At 44.0% G+C, this 13336-nt stretch overlaps 1 protein-coding gene across 1 annotated transcript; it reads right to left on the bottom strand.

Moving 5' to 3' along the window:
- Positions 1 to 3465: 3465 nt before the first annotated feature.
- POLR1F (RNA polymerase I subunit F) lies at positions 3466 to 12902 on the bottom strand. Its single transcript, XM_040361657.1, has 4 exons — positions 12534 to 12902; positions 8569 to 8710; positions 5557 to 5762; positions 3466 to 4502 (listed from the first exon to the last, which is right to left on the bottom strand). The coding sequence occupies exons 1-4, from the start codon at positions 12785 to 12787 to the stop codon at positions 3692 to 3694; spliced, it is 1413 nt and encodes a 470-aa protein (XP_040217591.1). The 5' UTR covers positions 12788 to 12902; the 3' UTR covers positions 3466 to 3691.
- Positions 12903 to 13336: the final 434 nt, after the last annotated feature.

Below are 13336 nucleotides of genomic sequence, written 5' to 3'. Positions count from 1 at the left end.
GGTTTTTGTTCGCCTGAATCAGAACTCAATAGGTCAATCTAAAAATGTACACACATCTTCTCCTCTTCCATGCCCGCTTGTTGGTTAGATTGAAAGCATATGCCCACATTCACAGCTGATTTTGATGCGCGATTCCCAAAAGTGCAACAATGCCCAGATGAAGAATCATATCAATTTTTAAAGTTCACTTTCCTAAGTGTTGTGTTGCTTATTAGACATGTGCAATTTGTTTCGTTCCGAATTAGTTTTCCATCAAAATTCGAAAAATGTGTTCATTTGGAAATATTCAAATTAATGAAAATCCATTTTCAGAATTTTTCGAAAATTCATCAAATCCAAAAATTCAAGAAGATTCAGAAATACGAACATCGAAAATTAAAAAATTCGGAAAGTCAAAAATTTGAAAGAAATACAAAATTTAGAAAATTCTAAAGAGCGAATATCTGGAAATAAGAAATCTGAAAACCTCAAGATAAGAAAATCTCAAATGGTGATAGTTATTATTAGTTAGTTATAGGTATTGGAATTTCCTTTCAAATTTGTCTGTTAGTTAATGTAATGAATACAAATTTATCCGAAGTTGCGAATTATGCAAAATAACGAATGCCGCACATAAACGAATGGAACGTAACAAATAGTAAAAACGTATTATAAAGTTGTTACAATTTGTTTAGATGCGGCATTCGTTATTTTTGGATAATTTGTAACTTTTGATAAATTTGTATTAGTTACGTACACCAACAAGCTAAATTTGAAAGGAAATTCCAAAACCTATAATTTAATAGTTATTATTAGTTGATTAGTTATTATTTTGGCTTTTCAAATTTTCTGAATATAGTTCTTATTTTTGGATTTTCCAATTTTCGGCTTTCCAAATTTTCTGATTTTGAATTTCCAAACTTTTGGATTTCAAATTTTCAAACTTATTCTAAATAACAAATTTTGATCATAACGAATGACCCGAGAAAAAAAAAAAAAAAACGAAAACAAACAAATTTTTACTACTGTCTACTGCTTATCACCTGTCATATGAATCTCAAAGTGTATGAGCTTCTTTGGGGCAGAATTTTGTGTTTATGGCCCCATAGTCTTTACCGGAAGCATTTAAAAAGGCACATTTTCCAGGCATCCCCATTTAAGTCAATGGGGCCAAAAACATACAACTCTGCTCCTGTACTACAAGTCGTGCAAAAAAACACGTGTACAAACTCAGCTAAATCGCCTAATTGTATATGTTAAAAGCAGAGGATTGGTTGCACGCATTTGCAAGTACATGATTAAGCTGCAGAGCCATCAACAAGGCTCTCTGCGTTCTGCAGTCCTAACTAAACTTTTAAAGTCTCCTCAATAGAGGCATATAAATACTGATGGGTAGATAGGAGGGCAGGTGACTAGGGGTGTGTCCCCGCCTCCACCTATGCTTGGTATGGTAGTAAAGAGCACTGGGAAAAAAACGCATAAATGTATAAGGGTATAAAACGCATCTCCATCCCTGTATGGTATAAAGAAAACTAGCATTGGGACTTTAAATGAGGCATATGAAAAACGTACGCCTCCATCCCTGTTGGATACAAAAAAGAGGGGAGATTTTGGGACTTTAGAGGAAATGCATTTTTAAGCAAACAGTAAGTATAAAGTTGTAAACGTTTTTAATCAGGCTCACACTTACCACCCAAACAGCAAGCCAAATTCAACTGTCTATGTTAGAAGCAGAGGATTGGTTGCACGCATTTGCAAGTACATGATTAAGCTGCAGAGCCATCGACAAGGCTCTCTGCGTTCTGCAGTCCTAACTAGACTTTTAAAGTCTCCTCAATAGAGGCATATAAATACTGATAGGTAGATAGAGGGCAGGTGACTAGGGGTGTGTCCCCGCCTCCACCTATGCTTGGTATGGTAGTAAAGAGCACTGGGGAAAAAAACGCCCTTCCAGCCCAGGGCAATTTTCAGTGCTGTCACACTTTGAATGACAATTGCACGGTCATGCAATGCTGTACCCAAACTAAATGTATTATTTTCTTGCAACAAATGGCGCTTTCTTTTGGTTTGTTTTTGATCACCACTGGGTTTTTTATTTTTTGTTAAACAAATTTATAAAGACCGACATTGTGGGGAGGGAGTTTTTCCTTGTTTCTGTTACAAAATGTCGTTTTCGCCTTCAGTGACGGGCACTGATGAGGTAGTACCAATATGCAGCACCGATGGGTACATATGGGTGGCATTTCTAGGCAGCACTGATAAGATTTCACTGATGGGCATCACTGGCAGGCATTTTTCATTAGCAGCTGCCTGGACACTGATTGGTATTTCCCTGGTGGTCTAGGGTGGCATATCTGGTGGTCCTGGGCAGGCGCTGATAAACAATCAGCGCAGACCTTCCTGTCAGAGAGCAGCCGATCGGCTCTCCTCGCATCTGTCAGACGCGAGTGAGGAAAAAGCCGATCACCGGCTCTTTCTGTTTACAACGTGATCAGCCATGATTGGACACGTGGTAAAGAGTCTGTCACTCTTTACCTAGATCGAAGTTGCGGTGTGTCAGACTGACACCGCAACAACGATCGCCGCGATACGCGACCCCAGGGGCGCGGAGCGGGTTGTTATCCCGACCATGTCATATGACGTCTGGTCAGGATAACACAGCCACTTTGCGGACGTCATTTTGCTATGTGGCGGTGGTTAAATATGAGATCGGAGACCTCAGATCTCATATTTTCACTAAAATGCAATAAATAAAAATAAAAAAAAAGTTTAAAAAAAAATGTCTCTTTAAGAGCCATGGGCGTAAGTGACGTTTTGACATCGCTTCTGCCCTGCGATGGTATGGAGCTGGGTGGGGGCCATTTTCCCCTCATTTAAAGACAATAAAGAGGGAAAAAATATGTGTAAAAGGCTTTAAGCCCCTAAAAGGCCTGCTAATCCCTTAATTATCTTGAAGGGAAGCTGCTTACTTGTCCACTGCAAGATCATTTAATAGCACCAGATTCATTATCCAAGGTGCCACAGCAATAAGTCTGTCTATGGCCACTTTGATTACAGGATGAACACAAAAAAGGAGTCTGGACCCCAACAGGCTCATTCAACAAGGCAAAGAGGATGGTCCAAAGCACAGAAACTAATCAGAATTCATCCATCTTGGACATTATTCAGGAAAGTGAATTTTGAGGTTGCGATGCATTCCTGCACATCACTAGTTCTCTTTGAAGTGCCTGAATAAGCAAATAACAAAAGAGTCTATTCCATCAACGACCTTTCAGAATAATAAAAAAATGCTTTTTATCATCGGAAAAGCAGTGTGGACATTACATGTCCCACTAAACGTGCTGTGGCTGAAGCACAATGAGTAAGAAACAGTGAGGGGGGGTGGGGGGGTGGGGAATAAAAATAATGCAGACTTTGATTCTCGCACACAAATGACAAATATTGAAATAAGAGTTTATATTAAAATATATAAAAAAAAAAAAAAGGTTCATAAGAATATGCATTGTTTTTAATTCGTTGACACATCCTTCAGTCAGCATTAAAATATATATTATATATATTCAATAAGCAGATAAAAAAATTTACATAATTTCTAAAAATCTGAAAAAAATGATTCTTTCCGTTTCTTTTTGGCGTTTGGTTCTGCAAACTCCTGGCTGTCGGCAAGCAAAAAAATTCTGTCCACAGCAAGGTAAGCATCATCACTTGCAGCCTACACATTATCATGATGTTTCCTTTTGTGCTTCTTCCGCTTCGGGGTCTCTTGTTGGGTTGTGAGGTCATCAAGCAGAGATTCCTGTGATGCAATGTCTGTTCCACCATTAGTGGATTCTAGAGTTGAGTCCTCAATGACAGAAGATAGTTTGTGTTTTTTCTTGTGTTTCTTTTTCAGAATAGTTACATCTTCAGCCCTGGAGTCCTCTGACAGTCTACTCTCTGTAAAGGTCAGCCCTTCCATTACTCCATTCTTCAAATCTTGAGTGAGGCCTTGATCGGGATTATCGATGCGCTGCTTTTTCTTCGACTTTCTAGGCTGTTCTTCACTAGAAGGAACTAAAGTTTCAATGTCATGGCCCAATAGACCACATTCTTCAACTTTTATGTTATTAATGTCAACACTAGGCAGGATATCGTGACGTTTTTTCTTTTTGCGTTCATTCTTAAAAATACTGTCAACTGATAGCAATAAGCTTTTCTCGGCAGAAATATGCTCCATGGGGGCATCAACCTCAGCAGTGTGAGTCTGAGAATTTAGTTCCTGATATTTTCTCTTTTTGGATTTTTTCTTTGGGATTTCCTCCAAAGTTGTGTTGCTCTCAGCTGAACCCTCTTGAGTACCAGGAACATTATGTAGAAGCGTTTCCTGAAAGGCACGTTTCTTAGATTTCTTCTTTGGCGTATCTTCAGGGATAACATTCGGCTCAGTGTTAGCACCACCTTCTGCAGCTCCCTCGTCAGAAGAAACTTCACCAGTTTGTTCCTTAGTTGCCTCATTGAACCGTTCTAAAATATCAGTTTCCATACTGTAAAAAAACCAAGAGAACAAAACTTGCATTACAACACCAACTCATTTAAAAAAAAACAATTTCTTGTATTAAAAACTTTTCACATATTCAGAATGCTTAGAAGTGTTCAACCCCTTTCAAACATTTTTTTTTTTGGTATGGTTGTATTGTATTATATATGCATGTGGTGGTGCAGAGCAACAGCAACTATAAAAAGATAAAATAAAATGTGGAAAATTTTAAAAAAACTCTCGTATGTATTAAAAAAAAAAAAAAAAAAAAAAAACACACACACCACACAAACACTAGAAGTGAACCTGTGCATTGCCTATGCAAAGCAAATCAGCAGTTTTCCTTGAAGGCCATTCATCTTAGCGGCACATACTCCTCTTTCCCATTGCTCCCTCACTCCTCTATGCAGCAGCCAGGAGCAAAATAAATAATCGGTAAATAAAATCTAGCAATGCTTTACCATGAGCTTTATACAGGGGGGGGGGGGGTTTTCCAATAAAAGTTCTGCTCAATCACTGTTAAGGGGCTCTCTCTAAAAGTGACAATCTGTGCTTTATTAGCTGCAGCAAAGGGCAGGAGAGACACTGGGGGGTCCTATAGACTCCCTAAAGAATGCTTGTTACCTGCCCATGCTACCACATTATACAAAAAAAAAAAAAAAGTCAGGACATATATCGATTTTTATTTATAAAGGGCTCTGGACAACGTCTAGGTTTACTATGTAGAATCCACAGGTAGACAGCTTTAAAATCAGGAAGGGTGCAGAGCAGGCCAGATAGTGATATTTAGGTTTGTGCAGGATTCATCACTGCCAGGTCAGAACTGTTATGTTCGTGAATAGAGGTGGATTGAAAAGTCCAGAAATTGTCTTTGGCGAGTGGACTGAGCCTTGTGTGCCTTTAATGATAATAAACCCTTACAAATGCTCGGCTTAGCAATTCATCAATTGCTTGTGTGGCTCTAGATTTAAAGATAGACATCACAGCAAAAAGCTGATGGTATTCCAGTTTTTAAAAGTTGGTTACGATGGCTAGACTGGCAGCAGGTACACATAACTCACGTCTTGTCCATCTTTCCACGGATGCAGAAGACACCGACAGCATCCGAATCTAAACGGAACACTTCAAACTCCACGTGATCTCCAACCTTCACTCCGACATGCTGCCACGCTTCAATAGGCATCTTAAAGGGCTTTGGTATAGAGGCATTGAAGCAGCCATGAACCACACAGCCAATATGACTTGGGGCCACATTATTGACAACACCCTAAAAACAAAAAACAAACATAACCAAGATGCAAATTTATAACAAAGGTGACCCAAGGCCCAATTAAACCTCAAGGCTTCTTGCACACAATACACCTGTTTGAGCATCTACATTTTCAGACTTTTTTTCCCTGTGCATTTTTGTGCACATGGTCACGCATGTGCGGAAGCTTGTTCCTGGAGTGACAATGTTGTCAGTGGTCAGATCTGTGTGCATTTGCGCGCATGAGGCGTAAATTAATGAACCAAAATTGCAGATTTTTCCATTTTTTTTTTACTGAAGAATACACAGACCTCTAAAGGCTCTTTTTTTTTTTTTAAATAACAAACATGTTATACTTATCTCCTCTATGCAGTTGGTTTTGCACAGAGCAGTCAGGATCCTCCTCTTCTCGGGTCCCTCTCTGCTGCTCTTAGACCCTTTATCTGAGTTCCCCTCAGCCACCAGCTTGCTACAGGGTCACCGAAGCAGAGTCAGACTTCTGTGCATTCATTTAGACATGGAGCCCCAACATGGCCCCGTCCCCTCTCTCCCCTGAGATTGGCGGACTGGCAGCCACGGGAGCCAATGGCACCTCTGCTCTGTCCCAAATCAGGAGTGTCCTGGATGGCTGAGGGGGGATCATGGGCATCACTAGAGAGAAGGGGCTCAGGTAGGTAATTAGGGGGGCTGCTACACACAAGTTTTTTTTTATCTTAATGCATCAAGATAAAAACTTTCTGCCTTTTACAATTCCTTTAAATTAGCTGAAAACATGCCAAGTGCATCCATGTTCAACATCTTTGCAATTTGTTTGTGGAATCCTCTGTGGGAAAGTAGTAGTTTCATAGCAGAGCTCCAACATGCCGAATTAACTTGGTTTTCAATTTTTTTATGCCCGATACCATTTTGTTTGCTTTAAAAGGGAACATTTCAGGACAACAAAAACGTTAAGAACTGCCCTAAAACAAGAATGTGTACAGCCATCAGGCCGCCAGTTCTTCACACAACTGTTGCCAGTCCTTAGTAAGTAGAAGCAGTGGCGTACTAAGTGGGGGGCGGGTCACCCCGGGGGCCACACACTGGGGGGGGGGTGTGTCAGGCCGGTGCCCCCCCCCCCTCGACTGAAGCAGAGAGCGCAGCGAGGCAAGGCAGTGGCACAGAACACACAGGGAAAGCCTGAGATAGTGGCTTTGGTGCAAGACAGTCAGCACACCCCGGACCAATGATCCCCTTCTCTGTGGTCGCGGCAGCGGATGTCACAGCTGAGCAGAGAGTAGCCACCTCCCCCTCCTCCTGCATGCACAGCACTGTGTAGACATGGGGGGAGGTAACTAGTCTCTGCTCGGTTCGGCTGTGACATCCGCTGCCGCGACCACAGGGAGAAGGGGATCCTGGGTGTGCAGACTGGCTCGCACAGAGGTGCAGGGTGCCGTGTAATGTAAAGGGGTCCAGAGGTGCAGGGTGCCGTGTAATGTAAAGGGGTCCAGAGTGCCGTGTAATGTGAAGGGGTCCAGAGGTGCAGGGTGCCATGTAATGTAAAGGGGTCCAGAGGTGCAGTTGTGGAGAGGGGGTACACATAAGTGACAAAAAGATATTGAAGGATGCAGAGGTACGCAGGGAGCACAGTGGGGTGTTTTTACATTTTATGGTGGGGGGGGGGGGGGGGGCCAGATATAGGATCCGCCCTGGGTGCCAAATGCTCTAGGTACACCTCTGAGTAGAAGGATGGATAAGAATATTAGCCCCAGAATAGACACCATTAGGAACAATTCAGCAAAGGCAATTCTCCCCCCTATATCTACAATACAGACGGGTTCCTTTTAACTAATGACATTTTACAGCTTTAAAAGAGTGGAAAAAAAAATCCTAGCATTAACCACTTCCAGCACACGCTATACCCGAATGATGGCTACAGCATTGGGCGTAGTTTGCTGGGAGGCGGTCATATGATATACTCCCGTGACTGTCATGTGATCGCCAAGTTCTTCGGACTCGGCTGACCACAGGTCAGGTAAAGGGCCAATCACAGAGGCCTAAGAAAGTGCCTCATTTGAAAAAGGGACAAGGAAGCCCAATTGGGGAAAGAGCATCGTTGTAATCTGCTTATGCTCCAGCCAGTCTTTATTCAAAATGGAACTTTAGGTAAAAAAAGTGAACAGGCAAGAAATTTATACAGAAGAGACATGCTTCGCTCACCGTACAAATCTGGCAATTCCGAATCTAGCCAACTATCAGGCATGCACGGGAGTGACATCATTCCGGCCAAAGAAAGTGGTCAGCAATGGAGACTCAGAAGCAATGTCAGTGGCCAGACAGGGAGCTCCAGTACCGGGAGCTCCAGTACCCCACATCACTGGAGCCAAGGCAAGTATGGTTCTGCTTTAAAATAAAGTGCTGGGTTCTACTCTTGTCCATCTCTAGGAAGCGTTTACTAATGTCTGTTGATGGGAAAATTCAGGTGCCCTATAACTATAGAGAGGTGAAGGAGCAGGAGAGATCCAAGGTAGTTTAGTGCTACATATGGTGGCATTTAAAAGTGGTTGTAAAGGCACAAGGTTTTTTACCTTCATTCATTCTAGGAGAGGTGTCAAGTGCTTTGGTTTTACCATAATTGATTTCATTTTTTTTTTTAATCAGTTATGGCAAATCTGAAGACTTTTGTATGACAGATGCACAGTAAAGGAGAGCTTTGCCATACTAGCTGGAGGAGTAGTGATGGAGTGAATAGAGGGCAAATGATAGAGGAACAATAAGACCCCTGATTTAGGAAAAAAGAAACACAATCTTAGTGGAAAGTTGAGACATAAATTGCGTTGCCGCTTACCACAAGTTTCTCTCCACATTGTGGCTGGAAGATGACAAAGTCGACTTGAATATTTAGGTGAATATATCCGTCATCATCGTGTATTTCTGCAAGCTCTCCAACTATTTTTATATTATCATATGCAACTGGAACACCTTCCAATCTAAGAGAAAAATAAATAGAATAGTCAGTCCTGAATTAGAACGGGTAGTACTACAGTTCTCAGGACCCACAAGTGAACAACTCCAACAAAGTATCATAACGACCTTTATTTACATGTTTTTTCAAACCCATGAATTTGATTATTTGACAGTTTGGTCGAGGGCACCAGCAAACTTGGTACATTCAGCCTGCCCACAAATGGTTTGTATCTCAGCCGGTTCATGATGAACCAGCCCGAGATTCGAACAGTGTATGGTCAGCCCAAGACTCTGGCATCCAACATTTGCAGGAATTCAGTGAAGCTCTCTTTCATGATGTGCCACATGATCTCTTCTCTCAATGGTGGTTAAGCGCACATCAAACAGGAGGGTTTTTAACCACTTCATTACTGGTCACTTAAACCCCCTTCCTGCCCAGACCAATTTTCAGCGTTGACACATTTTGAATGACAATTGCGCGGTCATACAATGCTGTACCCAAATTATATTTTTATCATTTTTTTCCCACAAATAGAGCTTTCTTTTGGTGGTATTTGATAACCTCTGCGGTTTTTATTTTTTGCGCTATATAAAAAAAAAAAAAAAAAAAAAATCGCAATAAGCGTATATTGATTGGTTTGCGCAAAAGTTATAGCGCCTACAAAATAATTTGTATTTTTTACTAGTAATGGCACTGATCTGCGATTTTTTTTGTCAGGCCTGCGATATTGCGGCACGCATATCGGACACTTTTGACACAATTTTGGGACCATTCACATTTATACAGCGATCAGTGCTATAAAAATGCACCAATCTATATATATATATAAAACTCAACGTGTGTATGTATGTTCCAGCATCACGTCCAAACGGCTAAAGATATTAACATGAAACTTGGCACACATGTTACTTATATGTCAGCAACAAACATAGGATAGGTGGTTTAACCCTTACCCACCCCCATTTGCCATGGTCGGGGTTTTCCTTTAAAGTCCCATTCAACTCTATGGGAAATACATGTTACTGCATAACTTCCAAACGGCTGTAGATATTTCGATAACACTTGGTCACATGTTACTTATATGTCCACTTAAACTATAGGATAGTTAATTTATCCCTTAACTACCCCCATTTGTGAGGGTCGGGGTTTTTGTTTCAAGTCCCATGCCAATCAATGGGAAATGTATGTTCCCACATAACTTCTGTACGCCTGGAGATACAGTATTTCAATAATACCTGGTACACATATCACTTATATGCCAAATAAAAATATGTGACAGTTAAATTAACCCTTACCTACACCCTTATATAAAAGATGGGTATATTTATATTACTATGATTTTCCTCCCCAAAAGGTTAAGATAGGAAGACCGGGCAACGCCGGGTATTCAGCTAGTTACTGTATAAATGTGACTGGCAGGGAAGGGGTTAACACTATGGGGGTGAGGAAGGGGTTAAATGTATTCCCTGGGTGTGTTCTAACAGTGTGTGGAGGGGGACTGACTGGGGGAGGTGACCGATTTGGCATTTAATTAATTGACATCGGCCGATTTGTGCTTTAAAAAAGCCGGATTTAAACTTCAGCACCGCGACTTGCAAAAAGCTTCTGTAATAGAAGTCAATGCAAGTTGCCTGAAGATTGCCATAGAATACTTCTCTCTCCTGGGCAGCCTGCCAAGTTTTGAGAAAAGATATACAATGTTGCTACTTATCAATGAACTGAACACCGTGTATTCTCAGTTTAACCATTTAAAGGCTAAATCTTTTTTGACACTTGTTGCTTACAAGTAAAAATCCTGTATTTTCTGCTAGAAAATTACTTGGAACCCCCAAACATTATATATATTTTTTTAGCAGAGACCCTAGGAAATAAAATAGCGATTGCTGCAATATTTAATGTTACACGGTATTTGTGCAGCGGTCTTTCAAACACAATTTTTTTGGGAAAAAAATATACTTTAAGAAATAAAATAAAAAATAACTAAACAGTAAAGTTAGCCCATATTTTTTTTTCGTCCAAAGGTTTTCATTACCTGTTTTTGTGTATTACATTAAATATAATGTAATACACAAAAACAGGTAATGAAAATGTTTGGACGAAAAACAAAATATGGGCTAACTTTACTGTTTAGCCCAAAAGGGTCCCACAGAGCCCGACACCACCCCTCCCCCCTCTATAGGCTGTCACACAGAGCCCCCCCCCCCTCCTCCCTCTATAGGCTGTCACACAGAGCCCCCCTCCTCCCTCTATAGGCTGTCACACAGAGCCCCCCTTCCTCCCTCTATAGGCTGTCACACAGAGCCCCCCTCCTCCCTCTATAGGCTGTCACACAGAGCCCCCCTTCCTCCCTCTATAGGCTGTCACACAGAGCCCCCCCCCTCCTCCCTCTATAGGCTGTCACACAGAGCCCCCCCCCTCCTCCCTCTATAGGCTGTCACACAGAGCCTGACACCCCCTCCTCCCGCTATAGGCTGTCACACAGAGCCCCCCTTCCTCCCTCTATAGGCTGTCACACAGAGCCCCCCTTCCTCCCTCTATAGGCTGTCACACAGAGCCCCCCCCCTCCTCCCTCTATAGGCTGTCACACAGAGCCCCCCTCCTCCCTCTATAGGCTGTCACACAGAGCCCCCCCTCCTCCCTCTATAGGCTGTCACACAGAGCCCCCCCCCTCCTCCCTCTATAGGCTGTCACACAGAGCCCCCCCCTCCTCCCTCTATAGGCTGTCACACAGAGCCTGACACCCCCTCCTCCCGCTATAGGGGGGTCACACAGAGCCCGACACCCCCCTCCTCCCGCTATAGGGGGTCACACAGAGCCCGACAGCCCCCCTCCTCCCTCTATAGGGGGTCACACAGAGCCCGACACCCCCTCCATAGGGGGGTCACACAGAGCCTGACACCCCCTCCATAGGGGGGTCACACAGAGCCTGACACCCCCTCCATAGGGGGGTCACACAGAGCCTGACACCCCCTCCATAGGGGGGTCACACAGAGCCTGACACCCCCTCCATAGGGGGGTCACACAGAGCCTGACACCCCCTCCATAGGGGGGTCACACAGAGCCTGACACCCCCTCCATAGGGGGGTCACACAGAGCCTGACACCCCCTCCATAGGGGGGTCACACAGAGCCTGACACCCCCTCCATAGGGGGTCACACAGAGCCTGACACCCCCTCCTCCCTCTATAGGGGGGTCACACAGAGCCTGACACCCCCTCCTCCCTCTATAGGGGGTCATACAGAGCCTGACACCCCCTCCATAGGGGGGTCACACAGAGCCTGACACCCCCTCCATAGGGGGGTCACACAGAGCCTGACACCCCCCTCCTCCCTCTATAGGGGGTCATACAGAGCCTGACACCCCCTCCATAGGGGGGTCACACAGAGCCTGACACCCCCTCCATAGGGGGGTCACACAGAGCCTGACACCCCCTCCATAGGGGGGTCACACAGAGCCTGACACCCCCTCCTCCCTCTATAGGGGGGTCACACAGAGCCTGACACCCCCTCCTCCCTCTATATGGGGGTCATACAGAGCCTGACACCCCCTCCATAGGGGGGTCACACAGAGCCTGACACCCCCTCCATAGGGGGGTCACACAGAGCCTGACACCCCCCTCCTCCCACTATAGGGGGGTCACACAGAGCCTGACACCCCCCTCCTCCCACTATAGGGGGGTCACACAGAGCCTGACACCCCCCTCCTCCCACTATAGGGGGTCACACAGAGTCTTACACCCTCCCCCCATGGTGGTCACACAGAGCCCAACACCCCCCCTCCTCCCTCTATGGGGGTCACACAGAGCCTGACACCCCCCTCCTCCCTCCAGGGGGTCACATGCTCACCGGGGGCTGTATCTCAGAAGCTCTTCGTTGAGCTGCTCCTGTATGGCGCTCCTCTTCTTGTTCAGGTACCGGGGGGACAGGGGCAGGTGTCTCCGGTGTGTGTTTACCACCAGACATGAATAACGACTGTCCACCCACCTACAGGCCTCCGAGAAGGTGGGCAGCAGGCGAGGTGGGAGCTCAGCGCTAAAGGACACGGCCGGCTTGTCTACCACACCCGGTGTAGACGTGATAAGATTATCCGTATCAGCCATGCTATAATATCCACATGTCCCGGTGAAGAGCGGTATCCTTTGCTGCTACTGCGCATGTAATGACGTAATACATTGCACACCCCTCTGAGAGCAACCAATCCCCTGTCTCTGGACACTAGAGTGAAAGCTGGGGGCGGTCCCGGAAACACGTGCGTTGTAACAGCGCGCAGCCATTTTGTTGGAGACCAATCCTGTATATTACTAATAAACATTTATTCCAAAAACTGCAATGTGCTTCTCTGCATTGGTGTTTGCATTGCAGTTTTTGGAATAAATGTTTATTAGTAATATACAGGATTTATATAGCACTAATATTTTATATATATATATATTACTGAGAAATATTTTGAATAGATTTTTTTTTCTAAGTTGCATTTGCACACAGTCATGTCCATTTGCGGTGCGTTTGTACACGTTTACGGTGCGTTCTGGTGCAGGAAAACGCAGCATACTGCACTGCACTGGTGTACACTAGATTTACTGGAATGTTTTCATTTTTCTTGCATGCATATTTGTACTCTGTAATTTTTGCTGCATTTAACCACTTTA

Source organism: Rana temporaria, chromosome 8 (assembly GCF_905171775.1).
Source record: "Rana temporaria chromosome 8, aRanTem1.1, whole genome shotgun sequence".
Taxonomy (NCBI): Eukaryota; Metazoa; Chordata; class Amphibia; order Anura; family Ranidae; genus Rana; species Rana temporaria.
Note: the sequence above shows the minus strand (reverse complement) of the source record. Positions and strands in the feature narration are given on the sequence as shown.